The sequence below is a fragment of the Acipenser ruthenus genome, chromosome 1, assembly GCF_902713425.1.
Source record: "Acipenser ruthenus chromosome 1, fAciRut3.2 maternal haplotype, whole genome shotgun sequence".
Taxonomy (NCBI): Eukaryota; Metazoa; Chordata; class Actinopteri; order Acipenseriformes; family Acipenseridae; genus Acipenser; species Acipenser ruthenus.
The window spans coordinates 68,879,927-68,904,055 of NC_081189.1; the positions used below are offsets into that span (position 1 = coordinate 68,879,927).

Genomic DNA, 24,129 nt, shown 5'->3' on the forward strand with positions numbered 1-24,129 from the left:
TCTCTGGGCTGCCATGGTCATGCATATGTTGGTTCTGACTAGTGTAGGTCCCAGACTCTAATAAAACTTTTAGTACAGCAGTTTAACGAACAATGAAAGTGGATTTAGAAAGTGGAGATGTGGAAGAAACCCAGTATCAAGCGCAGTGGGGAGTGGGGCGGGGGGGGGGGGTAATACTGTGTATCTGATAATGCCTCTCAGATAACTGGTCACTTCCACAAGGGATTTAGCCAAGTGCTAGAAACATAATAGTGTCACTAACTCCCAAATGTATTTCTTTTGGTTTTAAAGCTGTTTGGTAACATAGTGTACGTATGACAGAACATACAACCATGGCCAAAAGTTTTGCATCACCCTATAAAATGCACACATTATGCTTCATAAAGTCGACTGAAACCTGATGAATAATGTTATGTTAACATACAGTACTTAAGAAAAAACATTTTGAAATCTAACATGAAATACTGTACTACTTCCGGGAGACTTTTGCGATATCATTTTGTAGTTTATTTGATTACATAAAATAACTAAATTATGTTCACATAGTTTTTTTTAAAAATTAAAATTATGTCTCGATCCTAAAATTATAGGTGATCCAAAACTTCTGGCAACAGCTGTACAAGCATATAGGTCGCTAATCTGATAAATTAGTGCAGGACTATTTGTTTCCTGTGTAGTCCTGGCACCATTTTAAAAGTGAGCCAGGCACTGTAGTTAGTGAAAGAAGAATGACATTATCCACTTAAGTACATTGAAAAAGTATTCAAACTTGTAAAATAAAATGTAAAAGCAAAGCCACTATCATAGGTTAAACTATAAAAAGCTATCTGTAGTTTATCTTTAAAACTACAGTGCTGCGATTCAGCTTAGTTTATACGAATCGTTTACAGTCCCTCAAGTTACCTTTAAAATTGCCTAGACACAATATAACACCACAGTTAAAAGGGCATTAACACATTCTTAAAATAAGACACACAATTAACTGGCAGCTGAAAATATAGCATCTCATATAAAATCAAACCACTGCTGTGAGTGTAGAAGGAGCTGTTTTACACACACTATAATTTACAACAAAAGAATCTTTATACATTTCTAAAACGCTTCACCAGAAAAAAGGCAATGTACAGTCGGTCTTTGCAGACATCAAATATTCCTACGGTTATTTTAATGTATTAACCTTGCTGTACATTAATTTCAAAATTGTTAGTTAATCAAATAATTAGTAATTAGCCTGAATAAAATTTTCCTACTATTTATTTTATTAAAATGGTAAAAAAACCAAAAAAAACATTGGGGATAGGAAATTCCAGAGACAAATCTTTGCTTTATTTTAATTCTGTCTTCAAAATAAGACTTAAAGCAACTATAAAACTTAACAGACAACATGATGATGCAGACGCTGAGCTGTGTAATGCTTTACAGTCCAACTATATAACACACATAAAGCCTTAGCCCCTTATCTAATTTCTTATTTTACACAATGTCATAACTAAACAAAAGCCATTCTAAAAAAAAAAGATTACACTGCCACTAAGTCACCCAAAATGAAATGCTCTGTCTGCTTGTGATAATGACACAATGGGGCTTTAAAAAGGAGCTATGAAGGGTGTTCTACCAAAAAAAAAAAAAAATAGTATGTATTCTTTTAGTGCCCTCTGAGTGGTTTAACCCTCATGCTATGAGGTAAAGTACTGAAGGCAACTGAGTAAATGACAACACAGTTAGTGTTGGTCTCTAACTGTGTTGTAAAAATAGTTTTTATAAATTCTTATGGGTACATAACACTGAAGTGGCAGTCACCCCAGTCTATTTGGTCCAGGCTTAAAACAGACAAAAATAGGACCCATTTGCTTTTATATGCCAGACCCATATACAGTATATGCTCAGATCGAAGGCTCCTTTTTCAGGTTTTTAGTTTCATGAATCCATTCTTAGAAATAAAAGGAGATCAGTTTCAAGTATGAGCGTTCCCTCATACCACAGTGTGAAAGAATTTAAATGCTTAGATTTTCCACCGCCGACAGTACCACAGTCAATGGGCCTGTTTATGTCCTGTATTAGGACTTTCATATAAATGAATAGGATGTTATTATGTTTTACTACTTCTGCTGTGGATGATTGGTGTCTTGTTGAATTCAAAACGGTGACAAAGCTTTAATAACTGTGCAGTGCATGCAAACTCTGCGCTTCATTGTTTTTCTTTTTTTTTCATAATTATAAAAATCATCCATCACCTCAGACACTCAATTCTAATTCTATATGAGTCAAGTCATGAAGACAAATGTTTACTGGCCTGATATAAATCTATAAGCAAGGACCTAATACTGTATTAAGCAACCATTTGTAACTGGCCTCGGTAAACCTCAATATTCTCTGTTGCTATAAAAACAGTGAGCAGTAAAGCTCTTTCCCAGGGAATCTGGAAGTCTAAAAAAAGTCTAAAATTCGCATTTTAAAGTAATACATTGACCACGATGGGCAAAGGGGTTGATTTGATCATCCTATACCCTCTGGGATAAACCACAACTGGGTTTTAGAGTATTGTACAGCACAAAGAAATACACCTGAATTACATCAAACCCTTACTATATTTTAAGAGGTAATCCAGAGATTACCTGGGATAGGTAGATGATGCAATCCCAAGTGATTCACCACGGCTGTAAAATGCTCTAAACGATTCTGCAGTGGCAGCTATTTTAAATGTCATGGATATGGGTTGACAGGACACTTTTCCAGTATCTAATACTGTTTGATAGCTTACCATTACATGAGGAACGTACATTCTTTGGTAAAGCCGCCCCACACCCTCTCACATTTTATACTGGAACGCAAAGTGTTCTGCAGCCTTCCTATCCATGCGCTTCATGCTCCGATGAGAGAGACAGGTAGTAATCGCACAGCTCAGCTCTCAAATGTAAACAGCCCAGAGATTATTTTGTTTCACCTCTTGAAAAAGAGGAATTCCATGGCCTTTTGTTTTCCGGTAATTACACAGGACTGGTGGACGCCACAAGTGTCTTTCAAGTGAATAAACATACCACATACATTCCTTTCTCTTTTTAATCTAATGATCTTTAAAGTCTACAAAGTGTAATCAGGATCATTATGAGCAGGGCAAGCTAGGACACATGTTACCAAAAAACAATACCTACTTTAGGTTATTCAATTTTTTTCTATTAGAGTAACTTAGCATTTTCAAAGATCACTTATATACAGTAAGTTTACTGCACTGTACCATGCTAAAAGCATTGCAAAAGGTAGAAAATCATAGTAAAAAGCCCAGTCAGAGCTATTAAAGTATATAGTATGCGTGCATGGTGAATCACTGCGAACACTCATCTCCAAAAAAATATTTTTTACATTGCATAAAATGTATGTGATTCCAGTCCTGAAAGAGATGTGGAACTCTTTTCTGTGTGGAGATTTTGTTTCCCTGAGTGTAGCTGGGGTTTAAGAATTAGCCAATTGAGAATAGACCAACAGACACTAAATTAAGTCCCCTGCCCATTTACACTGCACCAGAACTCTAATTTGTCAAGCATGCTTAATGAACCCACAACGTCCTAATCCTAAAACAACATTTAGCTTACTGTGGGGTTGTACAGCAAGTACAGTCCAGTCAATGAAGTAAACTATACATTCACAGTTTAAAAATATAACCCTTCAGGTTTGCTTCTGAACTGAAAATAACACACTGTTATAATGCAATTGCATCTGAACAACCAAATTCATTCTATGCAAACATTGTTGCAGACAGGATTACGTGTAAATTGTTCTTTCACTGAACATGTCTATTGACTTACTGTTCTAGGAATGACTATGAGCTAAAGGTGACAATAACTCATATACTTAATATGCTGTTACTCTGTACCTGCTATAGTCTACCAGTACATACAGTAAGGAATCATAAGTCTACTCTGTAATTTCCACTTTTTGGTTCATATAACCCACTGATATCTGAACATGTAACTGCAGTGTTATGACCAAGTACCAGGCTTTACAGTAATATACATACTGTAGTACATACTACATTTAGCTGTATTCCAGAGCATTGCAAATCCCTTAAGGATCAGTTTATTTTGGTATATTATTTAACACAGAAGAAAGCCTTACCTTTTTACAAGGTGCTTCACTGAACTAATCACATATCTTATGTCTCATATAATATGGAATTGTTATATTACTCTAATCTACCCCAAACATTTGATAACATATTGATCAATTATCACACAAGTTAGCCATAACCAATTCAAATCAAATTAAACAAAAAATAAACCTTAAATAAGAGTCAGCTATTAGGTCACACCTTAAAAATCGTTCTAAAAAGTAAGAATGTAGATTAATTTACGTTAAACTACAACTAAAAATACAACCTATCTATCATATGGGTGAAACCGTGTGTGACGGACGTTACAAACACACAACATTTTGAAACTATGCCAGCACTTTCTGTATAGTATATAAGGCTTGTTGCCAGCTATGATAACCACACCAGAATTGAAACCAAATGCAGTCGTTAAAGGTAAATATTAATTAGCATTGTGATGGCCGTTACTCAGAAAACACAGATTTTTATAACATAGTCAATTGAAAGCTAGAATTCTGTGAAGTGGCAACTTGTAAAATTATCAATCATACATTTCTTAGTACCTCTGAATGCCTTCAGTAAAAAAAAAAAAAAATCTCCTGTAAATTAAACATTTTTTTTAATTGGTGGTAATTAGTTGACTGTGACAGATGTGGATCAAACCAAAAAAAACCAAAACACTTGAGTGCTGTTAAGTTGACATTTACACTTGGCTAATAAGAGAGGGGTTAGCAACTGCCTCGCCACATAAATAACACACACACCACTTTAAAGTAGAGCACTATGGCAGAAATCAAAAAACATTTGCCTACTGGACTAACTAGCCTCTGTACGGATGGCTCGATGTTTGATGCTGGAATAAAAATGACATTTATCTGTCACTTGTTTAGCACACTCAGCAAATGCACTGGCACTGTTCACCATAGCTTTCTTTGCCAAAACAGCAGTCCATACTGTCTGTACATGTTTTTAACACAGCCCCCAACCCCATCAACTGCACCCTTTCTGTGACTGCTTGCTCAAGGCAGCACTCATTTCTGATTAATTTTATGTTTGCAAAATTACATTTTCTAAATTGTAATGCGGCACCACCGGAGAAAAAAATGCCATGGTGTGCGTTGCTGGAGATCTTTAATAAATCGCATGATGTATAACACACGGCAAAATCCTGATTTTCAGATTTGACTGTGTAGGGCCACTTTTCACAGTTTCACCCATATGTGGAACTAACATATGCGATTAATCAATCTACCAATCGTTCACATGCTCAGGTTTATCAATAAATGTCAATTGCTGTAAAAACACACACCACACACCAGCAGGCTTCAAACATTATCTGAATACTGCAACTGAAAAGAAACAACTGTGCCAAATTTGCGTGCTGTCTACAACAGTGGTTAAAAGTGGCCCAAATAAATCATACTGTTTGCGTGCACCTGCATGACAATGAACTTCCTTTTATTATAAGTTCTCTGTGAGTAAGAGTAAGAGCAACAGGGGACTTGCACGAGTATAGAGCAGAATATTTTCTGCTGCAGACTTTTTTTTTTCCTAGAAAAAAAAATGATTATATGAGTATGCAGCAGTGCCTACCTGGTTACCATCTTGCTTCTCAAGTTCAAAAGTGACTTACTTTAAACTCACAGCATTGCCTTTGAAGTGTACTACTCATTTAGGAAGTGACTCTTTCAATTCTGGTACTGTATTGAGAGCCCACTCCAGTGTAATGGACGCTCCTTTCAAAACTAGCGTGTGAAGGAACAATGAGAATGTCATTTTAATATGAATATTACACAAGCTTAATAAAACTACTGCTCTTGTTTGGGTTGTTTTAAAAGTACTGTGTGTTTGTGTGGGGGGGGGGGGGGGGGGAGGGCAGGTATTACTATCAATGTGCGGACAACATTTGAGAAAATACCCCCCACAAAGACAGTAACTCCTGAAAAAACAACATTGTGGGGACAACCCCACTTTGTAAAACACGTTTTTAAAGAACTGAATATGCCTTGGAAAAAAAAAAAAAGAGCCAAAATATTTAGTTTTTTGTCGACTTTCACCCTGTGTGGAGTTTTGTCTGACTGGAGTTAGAAATAGTAAATAAATATATAATGAGAGTCAATGAGAAGTCTGTACAAATATAGGAGTGCAAACATGTGTGTGTGTTGAAAAAGAATCAAGGTTATCCAACTTATTGTCAAAAAAAATAAAAATAATTAAATATCTTTTGCTGACTGAATGATCAGTATCATTGCATTTCACAACACAATTCCTGTATTTCAGCGACTGCAGAAAATACCATACCTTTCATCATCGTTAAAAGCCTCTTCTGACTCTAAAATAGCGAGGAAAAATTGTCTACGTTTACTGAATGTTCAATCTCAATTTCTAAAACATTATATTTCCGGCGCATTTTTTTTCCTCAGTCTAATCTACAGTGTTTTGTGCAGCCTAGTTGCAGAATGCTTTCCAACATGCAATTGCTTCGATGTTCTGGTGTACAAGGAAACCACTGTTAAGCAAAATTAAGCAGACAGATACATGTGTACATATCATCTAGTAGAATAATGTGGCTCAAATTCATTACACATGTCATGTACAGCGCACATACCAGCGGAGGTTTATCGCTGTTTATCTTTACACGTTTTAAATTATATTGCAGTCACCCTCTGTTACATTTTAATTGTGTCCAACAACAAATAACAAAACCTGACACCCTTCCAAACCAGTTAGCTATTCCAGTTGATTAAATCTTCATGTAAAATGCCTACATACCAGCTTAATTTACAACAACAATTTGCTGAAGACATTTGTGCCTACAGTACAGTACCACAACCCTGAACCACAGATAAAATACATTGACCGCAACCAAAAGCAACGGTTAGACTATCATGTTCAAAACTACACTGTTGACTTTTGTATTTATATTTTACTTTAGTATTTAGTTCAGAATAGACATTTAACATTTGCATGCAGTATTAAAGTAACTGTAGCTAACAAAATAATTCTATAAATCTTAGCCATTTAGCACATCTATTAGCAACATAGGTCTCAAGTCAGCAGTTAAAAGAAACATGTGTTATAGCACATATGTATTTTAATTTAAAACATGATATTGGGTACTACTTTAGCTTAAATGCTTTCTGTTTGCAGTCCCTGGTTCTTTTCACCTGAGTATTGTCTTCTGGGTCAAAGCATGTTACTGGCTGACAGCATGTCAGTCAATAGGGGAAGCAGCTGACCGGAAAGAAGCCACTGGAGGGGTGGGGACAGTTTCATCATCCAGGTGAAATGACCCAGGAAGTTAAAAGCATAACTTGTAAACAGTTTTCTTTAACCTAGTGTAGTACCAGATACTGTTTTTTGAAATGAAAATACTTGTTTGCTAAACATGTATTTCTTTCAAAACTGCACATTTGAGACCTATATTATGAATAGATGTTCATGGCGGAGACATTTTATGGAACTATTCTGTTACCTACAGTACAATTACTTTAAAGTACAGTGGAGCACAATGAATTAATATACTACTACTACAAAAAAAAAAAATGACACAAATTAAAAAGATGTAAAATTGAATGCAAGAACACATTTCAGCTTTTATAACTTTACAACGTTATGTCCTTGGAGTGCACTAGCCAGTCTGGAATGTAAGTAGAACACATAAAAAAGTAGCCCATTACTCTGTATTGTAATAGTCATAAAGACCTTATATTTAGATCCTAATCAGCCTAATTTTGGTTTTTGTACTGGAAAAACACTCATTCATTTAATAAATGCAAATATTTTTTCAGCTGAACAAAATTGAAAATACTGAACACAGTTGCATTGTACACCCTCTGAAATATGCTTCAATTACCTTTTGAAATGTAAGCAGAAAACCAGTCATCATAAACTCTGGGTTATATAGAATTGTACATTTTTCAGTGACACAGCTCAGACTCTGTGTCTTGTTTTCTTTGCTATTTAGAAGGATTCTGTTTCCATCAATATGAATAATAGTAAAAAAAAAAAAAAAAAAATGAAAAAAGCAGAACATAGACCATTTCAGCAATCTACTTCCAAAATTTTTCTTCAGTTTAAAAAAGATAATTATGGCTAATTATTTCAAAAGTAACAATTCAGTTAAAAGCCAGACTGTGTTATTTTCACTAAGTTGTTTCTACTAATTGTTAATACACTAGTGAAACTGCACTTATAATACTAATATTTTAAATACACAGATTATGATACATTCAACAATTACAATCGGACAAGCAATTCTCTCGATAAAGAGTAAGTGTGACAAACAGACAAACAGAATGAAGGACACAAAATCAGCCTCAATATACCCACAAAATCAGCCTCAATATACCCACTAAGAAAACACATTCAGTAATGTGTGCTATAAAAGATCCTTTCATCACAATTAGACAAGCAATTCTCTAATTGTATACAGAAAACTCCTTCTGATGCTGCTACATAGTGAGGGTTTGGTCACTATTGTTAAATGTGCATTCAAAATGTGTAAAAACTGAACCTTACATTTTAATTATGGCATTCTATCTTTACAGCAGCTTTTAAAAAGAACCTAAAAGCACCTAAAAACAAAGAAACCTGTGGTAACTATGTGCAATTGTTCAATGTTAAAACTCCAGAAAACAGTTATCTGTATCATTAATTTGTTTTGTTAGCTGGCACTTTTTAAAACTGACTGGCAGCGCCTGTATAGAAATTGCATTATTGAATACGTCTCAACTGGTAAACTGTATGTAAGAATGAATGTATGTTTTTTCTGTGCCCATCTATAGAACAGTCTGTCAGATAACACCTTCTAGTGTGCAAAGGATGTAATGGCAGGTTAATAAAACCCTGCATCGCATTAGCATTAATTATTATGTAGAATAAAAAGCATCATGCATGGCCATGGCTGGAGCAGAACTGCCTCATCTTGCTTTCTTACTGATTACCAGCAGTGTCAACTCCAAAGACTACATACCTCCTGGGTTTGACACAGTCTCTGGCTTTTCTTGACCATTCCCAGATGTAGATGTCTTTGGAGACGCCTTTGTGTCATTAACAACCTTTTCTTCCTTTCCATTGTCAAAGCCTGAATTCTCTGATAAATAAATACATAAATACATACATACATACATACATACATACATAAACAAAAACACATTTTACAGGGAGAGGTATTAACCTTTTCATTGTTTTCTAACTGCATTTAATGTATATTATTTAACATGATGTTTAATATATATATATATACAGTAAATATATATATATATATATATATATATATATATATATATATATATATATATATAAAATAAAATGTGAATAATGTAATTAATAACCTTTGCTTGCAATAGCCTCAAAAGCTCCCTCTCCCTCCACAGTACCTAGAGGGATTCCTGCATCTTCATGATTTTTGCGGTACAGGTCAAAAGAGTATCTCTGAATAAATACATGGAATAGAGAAAACTTATCCAGTGTTTAAAATACCAGTATTAGCTTCACTTATTATTTTCATGCTGTATAGAAACGCTTATCCAAAAACATTTTTTAAGTAAATACAGTCATGCCTTCTTGCAATAATTGCTTGTAATTTAGCACACACACATTTATTTACATGATTTATATCATAAGAGGGGTTGTTATATACAGTTGGTCCCTGCACAAGTTTCACCACTGTGTGATTCACTTAATTAAAGTTAAATAAAGTACATACAATTAATTGAATCAAATGTATACATTTGGCATTTTTATAAGCATTACAGTATTTAGTTTTAATTTAAAAAATAGGGTTATATTATTTTTTACTCCATAGAGAAAATGAATGGTTTTTTTTTTTTCAAAATGGAAAAGCACCCTTTTAAGTTAAGAGATGACTGTACTTAAATTAAATATCTCACTTTTTTTTCTACTTTTCAAGCAAGCTCCTCCCAAAATACACCATTTCCCTTAGGGTACATTGTAGTAAGAAATACTGATACTCTTCTAAATTCTTGTGCAGAAGCCCTAGCCTTAAACTTAAACCCAAATGTACCCCTTTACTCCAAAAAAACTCTATGTAGCGCATGTGCAAACATGTCATAATATACATATCATGTATAAAAGTGGGAAGGTGAAATGGTTGTTTATTGAAGGGTAGGACCCTAACGACATCTTCTGATTCCCAGCATGTGTGTGCTAATGTATTGATTCAATCATTTTACATCAAAAACTCATGAAAATCAAAATGATGTACAGTAACAATAGACAGTCGGCTAAATATATACATTTTATCTGTACTTACCCGAGTCTTTTTGCGTAAAAACACAATTATGATCACAATTAGAATAATGGCGATGATAAAGGCTCCTAAAATTATAAATCCTGTTAAGATAAAACAGTAGAACATTTAATTTAGACACTTCAAAAAAGCGCTTTTTATTTTTATTTTTATTTTTATAACACAAAACAGTAGATGGTACAGCAACTCCTACAGGTTTCTTCAGCCACCATCTGCTGGTACTACATTTAGACTTACACAAAAAAATTGAGTAAACTCATTGCTTTAATATAATTAAGTTTAGCTACTCAATTAGTTTTTGTTACAACAACTTTCTCTGGGGCTGACTAAACTCATAACATGTATATTCATGTAACTTAATCCATTTGAGTTTGATTTCCTTTTTAATAGTCAAGTTAGTTTGAACATTTTTATTTCATTTAAACAATAAAAAGTTAGCTGAGGCAACAGAATGTGCAATTAACAAGCTATTTTATTAGCTGCCAGTGCAGCACTTCTTCATATGCGCTTAGGGCAGCATTTACAAGTTCTGGAACCAGGCAGATGCAGAGATGTAGGGAGAAGGGAGGGAGGTCACAGCCGCAGACTGACCACCGAACTGGGGGTGGCCACACACAACACAAGGAGAGCACATGTAAGGGAGCAGGCCGGGGCACAAGAGACAAATAAACACAACACACTTGTGCAACCGCAAATACACAAAACAACAACACAATAAACAACAAACAATTCCAAAAATAAATTGTACAAGTCCTGCAAGGGCTGATGGGAATCTAGTCCCCAAATGCTACTTAAACCATTTACGTTTGAACAACTAAAGTACATTTGAATGTTCAACTAACTTAAAATGGGTGAGTGTTAGGAATAAAATTTGAATTTTTAAGTTAATGTAACTTGATTTCATTTATTTAGAATGACTTTGGGGTTTACATTGTAGTGTTATTTTCAGGTAGGCGTTAAAGTGGTACACATGTATTATTATGCCTCCGTTTCAGGAAGTTGTCAGATCATTTCAGCACTGCTGCAGTATACTTACCAGCCTTATCTTGTAAATTGTCTTGTGTTGTGGTTGATTCTAAAAAAAAGAGAGAAAACATGTTAGTAAGAATTCAAGAAACTATTCATATGACCTGTGAAGCAAAAAACATGTTTTGTAAAAGCTTAAATTGAGGTTGTGGTTAAATGCATGGTTGTGGACAATCTTGTTAAAAAAAAACAAAAACTGTTATATATTATTTTGAACCAATACTTACAGTACCCACAATCAGCCAAGTGGTCTTTCCTTGACTGCTAAGAGTGTTGCCAAAAATTATTTTTGTACAGCTGATACAAATCTATGCCTTATAGTCCTGAACACAATAATTTCCAACCTAAAACATCAGCCAACATGCAGCTTCGGGTGTAAATGCTTAATCAGCACATTGGAAAACAATAGGGTCATTTAGCATTCATTGTTGTTTTTAAAACATAAAAAAAGTAGTTTGAAAATTTGACTTATGAGTTGACTTTATTTTTCTGAATGCTGTGAAAACCTAAATTAACATTATCATTAGAAATAGTTTGAGAATAAAAGCCATTGCACACTGGATCCGGTTATGCATCCGATTTTAACGTGCGTCTAAGAAGAAATCAATCACGTGCATTCCCTATTGCACACTGAGTCGTACGACGGCGATGCGTCAATTTTGGAATCAAAACAAGTTCGATTTGATCCAATTTGACGTGCGTTAAAAATTACATTGACCAATGAAAAACGACTTGGAAGACACGTGACTTCTTGCAGTTTCTGTTTTTGTGTTCAAGATCTAGATAAGCGTATTCTCTGCGTAGCTAACCACAAAGAATTGTATATTATAACCGATTATTATTAGTAGCTCCGAACAGAACCTCAAGCCTCATAGGACAGCACAGCCCGCTGTGCAGTGCCCCTATCACCATTATGGGGCATTAGTGTAGTTACTGTATGGCCCAGTGAAGCAGCATCACCACTACCCATTCAAGTATTGACCACCACACTCAGCCCTGGTTAGCTTCTGAAATCTCACAAAATCAGAATCCATGCTTCTATGGCTGCAGGTCTACACATTTATCGATTGTAAAGTTTAAGTTTGAAGATTATATTTCCATTGATAATGTTCTGCCTTTATCTGGCTTTGAGCTTGTCTGGAGAATTCAAAGATTGAACAGTCTTCCTTAATATCCAGCCTATTCCTTAGCTATCCCTGACAAGTTAATCAAGACAATTAACCAAGCCAATTTCAACTTTATATGGAAAAATAAACATCATTTTTTAAGAAAAGGGGATATTGTAAAGTCTATCGAGGAGGGTGGTCTGAATGCAATTGACTTTGATCCAATGAATGGTACCATCAAGTTAAAATGGTTACAAAGTTTTATTTGAAAATGTGAAAGTTTTTGGTTTGATTTTCCTTCTAAAATCTTTAAGAGTTTTGGTGGTATAGATTATTTATTAAGATGTGATTTGCAGATTTCTAAACTGCCCATTAAATTATCTGCATTTTATCAGCGAGTCCTCCGTTATTGGAAACTAATATATAAACACAACTTCACTCCGCATTCTACTCCAATTTGGAACTATAGATGTATCCTAATTAAGAGAAACTCCTTCTTTAACAGTGAATGGATGGAGAAAGGCATGGTCTATTCAACATTTAATGGATGCTAATGGATATATTCTATTGTATAACGATTTCATTCAAAAATGTGATCTTGTTTGCACCAATAGACAATATACTACAGTGGTTAAGGCAATTCCACAAGCAATGATTAATTTAGTTAAAGGAATGTTGACTTATTCTGCTGCAGTACCACATATATTTTCATTAGTTATAGATGGATGTAATTTCTTAGATACAAAATGTAATAATAAATTCTTAAGAACTACTCTTACTGCAAAGTGTTTCCCTTCACCTTTGAAAAGGAAATATATGTTACAAGACTTCACTAGATGTTCTATAGTCAGAATAAGAACCAGATATCTTTCTTTTGCTTTATCACCTAAAGCTAAAGAAGTTCATCTCAAAACAATGAATGACATTTACCCATATAATGATTTCTTAAGACAGAAATTTAACTTTGACTTTGACCATTGTTTGTTTTGTAACTCAGATATTGTAATGGCAGAACATCTTTTTTTCACATGTCAACTTACTAAAACCTTTTGGGATGCATTTCAGTACTGGATCACATATAATGATCTATTCATACCCACTTTAATGTTTAATAATATCAGGTTTGGTTTTCTAATGGAGGACAGGATAATGTATGTATAATAACTTCATCATTATGGCAAAATATTTAATTTTTTTAAAAAACTACCCCTGTTTATTGTTTTCTTAAACAAGATAAAGTTATATAAACAATCTTTGAAATTGGTTAAATCCAAACAAGCCCTTGATCTTTATAATAATCTCTATAATTTGATTCCTGAATAGACCACCCTGTGTATTTGTGTTTTTTGTTATTTTCTTTTTTTATTTGTACAAGGTTGCTCAGTCTGTTTATTGAAAGAAATGTCCTTTTCATATGTGAATTATGCTTGTTTGTTTTTTGAAAATGTCTGAATAAAAAAACCTGCAAAGCACAGAGAACAACAACAACAAAAAAATTCAATATACTTTTTACCTTAATGTTCTATTACGCATGCGCTGTTGGAGTTAGTGGAGAGAGTATATTCAAAGTTGATAGTAGACATCTTTGCCCGCATTAAAGCGATTTAATTTAATAAAGTTCTGTATGTGAGGTGAATATTATTCAATTTAATTTTGGACGAAGGTAGGAAACACTATGTAATTTTCGTATATTAAAATTAGTGAATTCTGTGGCACCAGTGACACCGTGTTAAATGGCTGTGAATGTGGTAGATCAGTTGCTAAAATCTCCCTTTGGTATACTGAGAAAGTGTGTATAAAATCCATGGGTAGACCTCAGCCTCAAATAAAAATAAATGCAGCCCGGAAAAAGCCCGGACTCCCTAATGTCCGTTTTTTAAGTGAAACGCATAAGAAACACCAACCTTCCTATATTATTATCTTTGACACACATCAGTTGCTTAAACAATTTCCACTATGATATTTGACGAAATGTACTGTTTAGTACTGATCTGTACCTTCTACTTTGTCCCCAGTATTTGAATAATGCTGAAGACAACGAACATAACCACGTGATGTAAACAATCCAAGTGAGGGGTTGCAGTCACGTGACCCCAGCAGGCACCATACTGGCAGTCAAAACAACCATGGCGGCTAATGTACTTGCAACCACAGAGAATACTTATTACCTCCAGTCACAGGAATTAGAAAGATATAATTTATGATGTGCCAGGTACTTGTAATTTGTTACCAGTACTGTGCAGCCCCGGTGAGCGAGCACACTTTGACGTGATTTGACCAAGTTTCTTTTTTCCTTTTAAGAAAGCGTACTTACCGGTACATGTTACCAATTAAGAAAAAATACGTTTGTAGTAGTCTGTTACAAAATACAGTACTAATATGAATTATATCCAGTATTTCTATGTTGTTCTTATATAAGCGTTTAACATCTTTCGTTAAATAGACTCACAATTTAAAACAACGTATATGACATATTTGGTATAAAAGTATCATAATTTTGTACCGGGATAAAAAAATAAAAAATAAAAAAAAATTGTTCTGCGAAGCGCCAGTAACTAGAATCTGTAGATTTCCTGTGAAATCAACTTCATCGACTGCTAAACAATGCCCCAACTCGCTGAAACTTTTAGTTCAATGACTGTCAGCACGATCGGCAATAATCGTGACAAACTGGTTGCGACTTTCTCACGCATTGTCAACTCGGAGGGCAAGGATGCTGATGCATGCCGTCAGAGGTGCACGTGGGTTCATTCGAACTCGCGAAGATTTCGAATTCACGTTCCTGCTTTTCACGTTAAACCCGTTTTTTTTTTCTGATAGTATACGTATACAGTATTTGATATCGTTCAGCAAAAGGTTATGGATGTTGTGTTCTGCAAAAACAGAATCTACAGAGGAGAAAAGCACTGAAGAAGCATTTAATAAAGTGTCCAAAAAAAAAACAGCCAACTTGACAGAAGACCCAGCTTACATACACAGGAGAAAGAGTCGCCGACGGCAAGGTGAGTTCCTAGACGTAAAGCAGCAATATACCGCACACTGTATTTTTCCATTTCGGACAATTTAATACTCCAGATTTGTCATCGACATGCAAGCCTGGATAAACTGCAATTCCTTGAGCTATTCAATCGCGAGAAATTTGCAGCAATGAAGAACGTATGCCCAGATTTTAACTGCTTAACAGAGGGATATAGCCGATTTTTTGACGGGGAACGTTTGAAAACAGAGCTGGAAGTTTTCTATTCGGACAATGACTTGGAAGGTGACAGTGGCAAAATGTCAGATTTGCTGCGGTACTTCAAGGGCCGTGGTCTTGACAAAGCTATGCACCAACTGTACAAGCTGATGTGTTTAATAATAGCAACAATCGGAGCAACATCTGCCGTTGTGGAAAGAAGCTTCTCCTGTCTCAAAAGGCTAGAGAGCTATACAAGAAACACAATGGCACAAGAAGCCTTAAAAACCCGGCAAATCGGTCCATTGAAAAGGGAGTTAATTGTGAAGGCTCTGGAAAAGAACCCTTGCTGGTACGACCAGGTCATTGACCATTTCACAACCCAGAAAGAGATAAGAGCAGACTTTATAGGCAAGTAAAGGTAAGAAAACTTTTTAATCACTTTAAATATTCTATTTTTAAACTTGCCCTTTACTGTTAAATTATCAATCATAGTAACGTTTGTTTATTTCGCACTCAGTTTTACCATTTTTTATTTATGCCCTTTCTTTCAAATGTCTGTTTATGCAAAAATGCCTTTTTATGCCTATGATACTGAGTTGAGAAAAAAAAATACTATAACAATTTGTTTTTATTTCTATACTTCTGGGTATTGATGTATGATCGTTACCTGCTCTGACTTGTAAATATATATTGTTAGAACAGGGAAGCAAGTGTGCATACATTTTAGAATGAAAAATGTTCAAGAGTAGGCTGCTTATTTGGGTTCTGTTTGCCACTGTGGGTGTGCATGAAGCCAAAACCTGCAATCGCAGGTGTCCCAAAACCTCCAATCGCAAGTGTCCCTAATAACAGATAAGAGTGATGGCTTTATGAAATGGCCACTAGATTATGATGCTGAACCAAGAAAACTAAACAAAATATCTAACAGCATTATACCAGGAATACTCCCTAAAAGCACATACGTTTTGTATAAAAATCTAACTTTCAAAAACATTACATTTACAGTAATATGCATATAGTTTATACTGCAATTTAAGTTACAGTACAGGAAAGCAAGATTCAGAGTCCTGTATTCTGTATTTAAATGGTGTTTCTTGCAGTGAAAAAAAGCAATAAAACAACAAACACTGAAACCTACAGTAAAAAAAAAAAAAAATTAAGACTTACGATATATGCACACGGCAGTATTATGATACTGTCGTGTGCATTCCCGCGCGTCCTGTTTCACAGGAGCAGGCTGGTGACTACGACTTACATCCTACACTGCAGCAAGGTCTATAGATATACAGGTGTGGGGGAAAGCCAGAGAGGCTGAGAGTAATGCTGCCTCTCGTGCTCACCTCAAAAAACGTGTTAATTTGTGGTGAGGTTACAGGAAGCAGGATATTGCAGTGGAAGATAATGAAACAAATATTGAGCATATAGAATGCTGTTGCTACCGTTACCTTGATAAAAGTTGCAAGGTGTTGGAAGCAAGGTATCAAGGTTCCTGTTGATTTCATTTTTTTGATAAATAATTTATAACTGTTAATTTTAGAAGCCACTCATCTGTCTTCACCACTTTTCTAACATGTTTTAAAGTTTTGATTTTGTTTTTAACCTCTGTGGCACTTTTCTGTGTACAGTATCTGTTTTTGTTCTCAACACACATTGACTGGTAATATTTTATGATGAAAACATGCCCATTATATTTCTTGCCAATTAATACTATAGAATACACTACTGATTCCAAATAGCACAAGTCACATCTACTTTCTGACCAAACCTAACTGACGCACATCCAAACTGGATCTGTAGCAGATGTTCCATTAGGGCACAGACACAGGTTTCCATATTGGAAATTGTATCTGAATATAGATTTGGATTTGAAGGAAAGAATAAAACCATAGCTATAGATGTCCTCCCTTGTTATTTTGCTCTCTGACTTACACATTAGAAATATCATGCATGAAGTATATGCTGCCTTACAAAGGTAACACAAAATTCTCGTCAGGACACTGCACTCTGATTGGCTGTCATATTGTTGTTAATAAAACAATGGCTAATCCTCTCCCTACACCGAAACCCTAACCTCAAGGTCAGTATCCTATGCTGCAGTCATTACACATCTATAGTTCATGTCTGGCATTGAATAAGCGTTTTTGTTACTTTAAAAAGTCTGGAGGTGCTGACTTCCTCAGTTGTCCTGACAGGAACATTTTGTGGTACCTTTGTAAGCACTGCATGAAGCACATACAATTTACTGTTGAAATGGCCTAAGCGTGAATTGTGAATTACAGAACTATAAAATAAAAACTGAACTTTCACTGTAGTTTAGCGTAGTGGTATAATGTATTTTTATATACATAGTAGTTTAGTGAAATTATAAACACAAAGAATATGTGAGAAATATTTGATCGTAAAGACTTCTAAATATGATTGTGCATTTGTTATGGATGGACTGCTCAATGATGTCTTTTGACAAGGGGCACAATTTTAGCTGGGAAAAGGCTTCAGGAAACTAACAAAATAAACAGAGCGCATATGAATCCAATTTGTTTTAATTTATTAAAGATAATGTGTTAATCTAACAAAGTAAACATAATTAATATTTTCCTACAATACTTTCACCTAACTAAAAGTGAATTGCATAATTGGTCCAAAGGACGCTGTTACTGCATACTGATGTACTTTTATATTGCTAAAACTAAAAAAGTGAGTGTATAAAAATTGAGTAACCAGAATATGAAAACACTGATGCAAAAACATCAGCTCGGCCCAACCTCAGCCTCAGTCTGTGTGTGGTCACGAAATGAAAAAAACAAAAAAAAACACTGCATTTTTCTAACAAGCAAGTTAACATGCAATTTACTTAAACTTGTGCACACACAGAACAAATCACAAAGCGCTGTGGTCAGCCACTAGAAGACTTTTTTTTTGTTTTCAGTTGAAGCTCATACCTAAAACAACTTTGCAACCATCTGTTGAATACTGGGGGAGCATGGTGTTCAACAACACGTGCTTCAAATGCTGCAGTACTTTACTGATATGAGACGTTTTGAAAATGAAAAGACTTGGCTATTGGTTTCCTCTGCAGAGGTTGCATTGTGGTTTGCTTGGAGCAATGTAGCAGCAAGATCTGTTAAGCTCTATCTGCTTTTCTGTGAGGAAGGCTGTGAGATAAGAACCCTAACCCTAACCCTAACCCCAACTGTCCGAGTCTGAAGGACGAAAATCTCACTTGTTTCTTATGCTTCTTTGAACGAGAATATATTTTATAGTAAGCTTAAGAAACAATTGAGGTGCTGGCAGAAATAGTTAAAGGGTTACATCCTGTAGGTTACAAGAAGAGCATTACCTTTGCTTTATTTAAAAAATCCCATATTGCAGTAATCATTTTTCATTATAATCTCTGTTTTGGTTTATTTTTTCACACATCAGCTAGATAGAAAATGTTCTTGCATACATTGCAACACAGTGACATCAGAACTCACAGAGTGCCTGTAAGACACACAGGGCCTAATTCAGAACCTTTTTAGCATTGTTTTCAGGAATGCTTTGTTCAGGATTGAACAATTATATAAATCATGTTTGCAGTTCAACTGTTAACAGTTTTAAGAAGGTTAGCACTTTATTCGTATTTTCCAAAGCACTAATCTAAGATAATTGTAATAAACACTCTTCAAAAAGAGTTATAAAAAAAAAAATCCTGAAGTCTACATAACAACTTGTAATATCTCACAAAAAAGTATACTGTACATAATACACCAAAAATGAGACATAAAAAAGAAAATACTAAATACCAAAAAAATACTGGCCCCCTATCCACAAACTGTAAGGACTTTTTAAAAGAATGTTTTTAATTATTTGCATTTATTACAGTTTATACAGTTTAAAAGTTAAAACAGTCCTCCACAAAGTTTTGTCAATAGAGCCCACTGTGGCATTATTTGTTTTAAACACATGTTATGGAGGCAGAAACAAAACATTAAAAAGCCTGTAGCTGAACTTATTTTGCCTAACATAAGTTTTGCTCATCCCTCAGTCACACAGGCAGCTGTGGTGGAAAGATGGATATCCTTGGGATCAAACCGTTCTTACCTTGAGTACTGGTTGTCACAGAGGTCTCAGCCCTGGTAGTTGAAGATACTGATGGGAGCGGTGTGGTGGTGCTAAATAAAACATCTACTGGATTTGTTTCATTTGGATATTGAGTGATGGTTTCATTCTTCTTATTGGATATTCTTGCAGTTGTTTCAGTGTCTTCTGTAGTGGGGACTGTGGAAGCCACTGTGGAATTTAAATGAGTTGCTGTTTCCTTGTGTATAGTTTTGTTCTCGGCTTGAACATCATTCGTAATCGCCAACATTAAGCCTTTAAGATAAAAAAGAAGAATGTAAACAGTAGGAGGGTATTTATAACAGAAAATAATATTATGATCTATGTATATAGTTTTGGTTTGAATTTACTAGTGGCCACTAAAATATGTGAGGATATGGATTAGGAGAACCCTCGGTTCTCTACTTCATTAGTGATTTGAGAATAATTGAAAGGCTCAACCTGTTGTCTAGTTTTATCTCATGTTATTTTGTATAATGTATTTATTTGACAGATGCCTTTATCCAAGGCGACTTAAAGGTGTTACAGGGCAGTACAGGGTTGCAAGTGCAAATTATACTACTAATGTACAATATGCAACAGGTTAGGATTAGAACAGTATATATCTACAATTACATAGTAGTAGTGCAATAGTGCAAGGATAGTGCAACAGCTAAGAAGGTGATAGATGATTGCCCTAGACATTTTACAGTTTGCTGGTATCTATATTTGAGGATAACAATTGTTTATGCGCAAGGTAGAAGGGTGCTTGCTTAACAGCGTTAGGGAGGAATGTTTTGTAATAGAAGTTTTGTTCCCAAACACATTAAGATGGCAAATAAAAACTTTCAAATCAATCCATCTAGTTGTTCACAAGTTATATAGAAACAAACATCCAAAACATCCATCTGGAAGAAAACGAAAATTATAGAAAACAGTATGTGCGCTAAAAGCTTGCACACATAATCAGATGACAAATCTGCTCACTAAAAGATTCCCATCCCACCGTGGTGCGTGCCCAGCCCCGCTTCGACCCCTGCCCGACCGACCCTGCCCTTAGAGCCAATAATTACCCCAAAGTTACTTGCCTACTTCCCTTACCTACATTGTTCTAGCATGCCAGAGCTGTTCACTTTGGAGACCTGTTGCGGATATGGGTACAGCCTGACTTAAGATGTGTTTAAGACATTTAGGTGAAGAGCGATTGACTGATTCCATCAAAGGCTCAGTTCATTTGAAGTACGTTTTGAGATGAATAAAACAATAATAATGGTACTGTATAAGACTAGCAACACACAGTGTGTGTGTGTGTATATATATATATATATATATATATATATAAATCACAAAGATGCATGTGTGTTAAAAAAATGCCTGTAAAGTAAAACTCCTAACTTTAATCCTAGAAAGATACATTTGGCCAACACCGAAGAAGAAAAATAAAATAAATAAGTAAATACAGCAAGTACAAAGCTTAGAGAGAAAAAAATAAATAAACTTTGTTGACATCCCATAAAGGGTTAAACTGTGCTAAACGACTAATGAGTTCAATAAAATGAACTCTCAAGCTTTTTATAAGGCAAGTGTTATGCTGTGTCATGCAAGACTCAATGGTAGAAAATGTAAAAATGCTGAAAGAAATGTGTACAATTCTTTGACAGAAGTTTCAACTGGTAGTATTCAACTCATTAAGTATTCAACTCATTGATGACAAAGCTTCTAGTCAAAGAGTTTTGAAAGATTTTTTGTCAAATAAAAATCCTAAAAGTCACTGATCATTTACCATCATAAATGCACTATTTTTCTTGTTTTCAAAAGTTGTAGTATCTTGATACACTGTAAACCAATACAACCGAATATCACATGTGAAGAATGAATGTACAATTTGAAATTAACTGAATATATAAATATGACCACACAGTATTTTTAATAATAGTAAACAGTTTGCAGTGTATTGGTATAGCCAGAGAAAACAAAGGGTGTCTGTGCATTCATGGCCCATTCAGTGTTAATGTACAGATCTTGAGCCTGGATGGAGGTTTAGTTGGTTCAATTAAACGATCAGACAGCTGGAACAAAGACCTGGACTGGACACTCAGTTCAGTGAATGAGCTGGGAAGTAAATTCAAGATCTCCATTAGGCTTCATAGACTAAAACATACTGATTCCACAGGGAATAGAACAAATATTTAATTCAAAATATTAAATCCAAACACTGTTTGATGCTTGCTGGCACCTGATTTAATGTTCATGCAGATCACAGCGGTCTGGTTTTTCAAGTTCAGAACGCCAACAGTTCCAATTTGATTAGAGTAATGTGGTGGGTCCTAGAATCCAGAAATGCACATCACACACATCACATGCAGCTTAAATGATGTAATACAACATTTAAGTTGAAGGAATTGGCTTTGTTATTTAATTGAGATTTTAATTTGAGATGGAAATACATATTGTATTAAGAAGGCTTATAAAGGACAAACAGTATACAGAAGACTTACCAAGTATAATCAGCCTAGAAGAAACCGATGATTGCATTTTGTATGGTTTTGTCTTTAGTCTTCTCTGCCAACAAGTGTTTGAATGCTAACCTTATTCCGTACTAACAAACCACAGACGTACTATATCTGTAAGCGTTGACTTCCTGTTTTTAAATCATCCAATCAAGACACCTACCTTTAATTTTACTTCTGAAATGCAACGGTTGTGAAAAAGCACCTACATGATCAAGCAATGTGTTCTCAACCACAACAGGACGCATACGACAGGAACTCTTTTGTTTACAAAAAAAAAAGAATAACTGATATCTTGACAAAACAACAATTTCAAGTAACACTAACACAATGACTTCAAATAGCCTGGTGTCCCTCAATAGCTAGGGAGTAACTTCTGTTGCCCATTTTACATCACTCTAACGCCTTGCTCAGAAGATATCTCGGTACATCGAATTAACAGTCGTTCCAACTTCAAACACAACTTATCTAACTTGCTTAGAATCAGTTTTTATCATTTTTTTGTTTCATCACATCCTGGTGTATTTTTAGATAGCCTCATTAGAGCTCACTGAATCACACCTAACCTCTGAATACATCAGTTAGAGTATAACCAATAATATTTCCACCTGCTACACTTTTGTCCCTAAAAAATGCATATATAGAGTGCATTGGTAAGAAATACCATTCAGCTAGTGAAGAGTTGCATGGGGACAGATTTTCTTCTTTGTTTCATTCATTTTGTGTTCTATAAGAATTGCATGAAGTGTTATACAGTATCACCAATGTAGTGTTATACAGTATACAGTCAGCACTCGGATATCCATTACCCAGATACACGTCAGTCACGTTTTACCGCCCTTGTAATTAGAATAAAATCCATTATATATATATGTAACAAACTAATGCACTTACCCATCACACGCGATCACTGACTCCGTCACCAGTTTTGTGATACAAAGTCCATCTTTTCAATGTTACAATTTATTTGAATATCCATCGCAGCCTGCATTTTCACTTTGCATGCCAAATCAGTCTGAAGCAGTTGCTATTATAGATACAGACAATAAATCTACCAGCTACCAAACCACAGCCCAGTCTTGAGCGGTCCTTACAAAGGTAACATGAAATTCTCCTGTCAGGACACTGCACTCTGATTGGCTATCATATTATTGTTAATATAACAATGAATAATCCTCACTCTACATCGAAACCCTAACCTTAAGTCAGTATCCTATGCTGCAGTCATTACACATCTAAAGTAGTTCATGTTTGGCAGTGAATAAGCATTTTTGTTACTTTAAAAAAGAGTGACCGGAGGTGCTGACTTCCTCAGTTGTCCTGACAGGAACATTTCGTGGTACCTTAGGTACTGCCAGTCGCGACTGCTCATGAATATGCATGACAGGAACATTTCGTGGTACCTTAGGTACTGCCAGTCGCGACTGCTCATGAATATGCATGACAGGAACATTTCGTGGTACCTTAGGTACTGCCAGTCGCGACTGCTCATGAATATGCATGACAGTGGCAATTTCTTTATATTTTATCTTTAATTATATCTTTGTTATATTTCACTGTATTTTGCTTTATATTTTATTGCTTGTGGGGGGTGGGGGTGGGGGTGGGGGTTGTGTTTTTTTGTGATAAATAGTGAGACCTCTGTGCAGTTACACAGCGCTTCCTTCAGTTTCACCTGACGAAAATGCAGCCAAAACAAAGCGAAGAGACAAGCTATGCTAATGTAACAGTTAATCATTAAACAGTTTTAGATACTGTGATGTATTATTTTAAAATCTGTGATCATTAGTTGTTTTTGTGCATTTTCATGAACTGTGAACTGTGACATTAGGCCCTTATCGAGCACTATATTCTGCAATTTTGAATACTGA

At 35.1% G+C, this 24,129-nt stretch overlaps 1 protein-coding gene across 3 annotated transcripts in view; it reads right to left on the minus strand.

The window, feature by feature from the left end:
• The window catches only part of LOC117420975 (uncharacterized), a 58,511-nt gene extending 36,175 nt beyond the window's left edge, over positions 1 to 22,336 (minus strand). For 2 of the 3 annotated variants that reach the window (XR_009329326.1, XM_059028428.1), the window contains exons 1-6: positions 22,247 to 22,336; positions 19,752 to 20,024; positions 11,398 to 11,436; positions 10,365 to 10,444; positions 9,424 to 9,523; positions 9,063 to 9,182 (exon numbers count right to left, since the gene is read on the minus strand). Coding sequence is in view for 2 of the 3 variants with exons in the window: in XM_059028428.1 (XP_058884411.1) it covers positions 9,063 to 9,182; positions 9,424 to 9,523; positions 10,365 to 10,444; positions 11,398 to 11,436; positions 19,752 to 20,024; positions 22,247 to 22,283 (649 nt within the window). In the remaining variant the exon portion in view is untranslated. The remainder of the gene's footprint in view (positions 1 to 9,062; positions 9,183 to 9,423; positions 9,524 to 10,364; positions 10,445 to 11,397; positions 11,437 to 19,751; positions 20,025 to 22,246) is intronic. The other variant, XM_059028435.1, reaches the window with a different exon arrangement.
• Between the last annotated feature and the right edge of the window lie 1,793 nt (positions 22,337 to 24,129).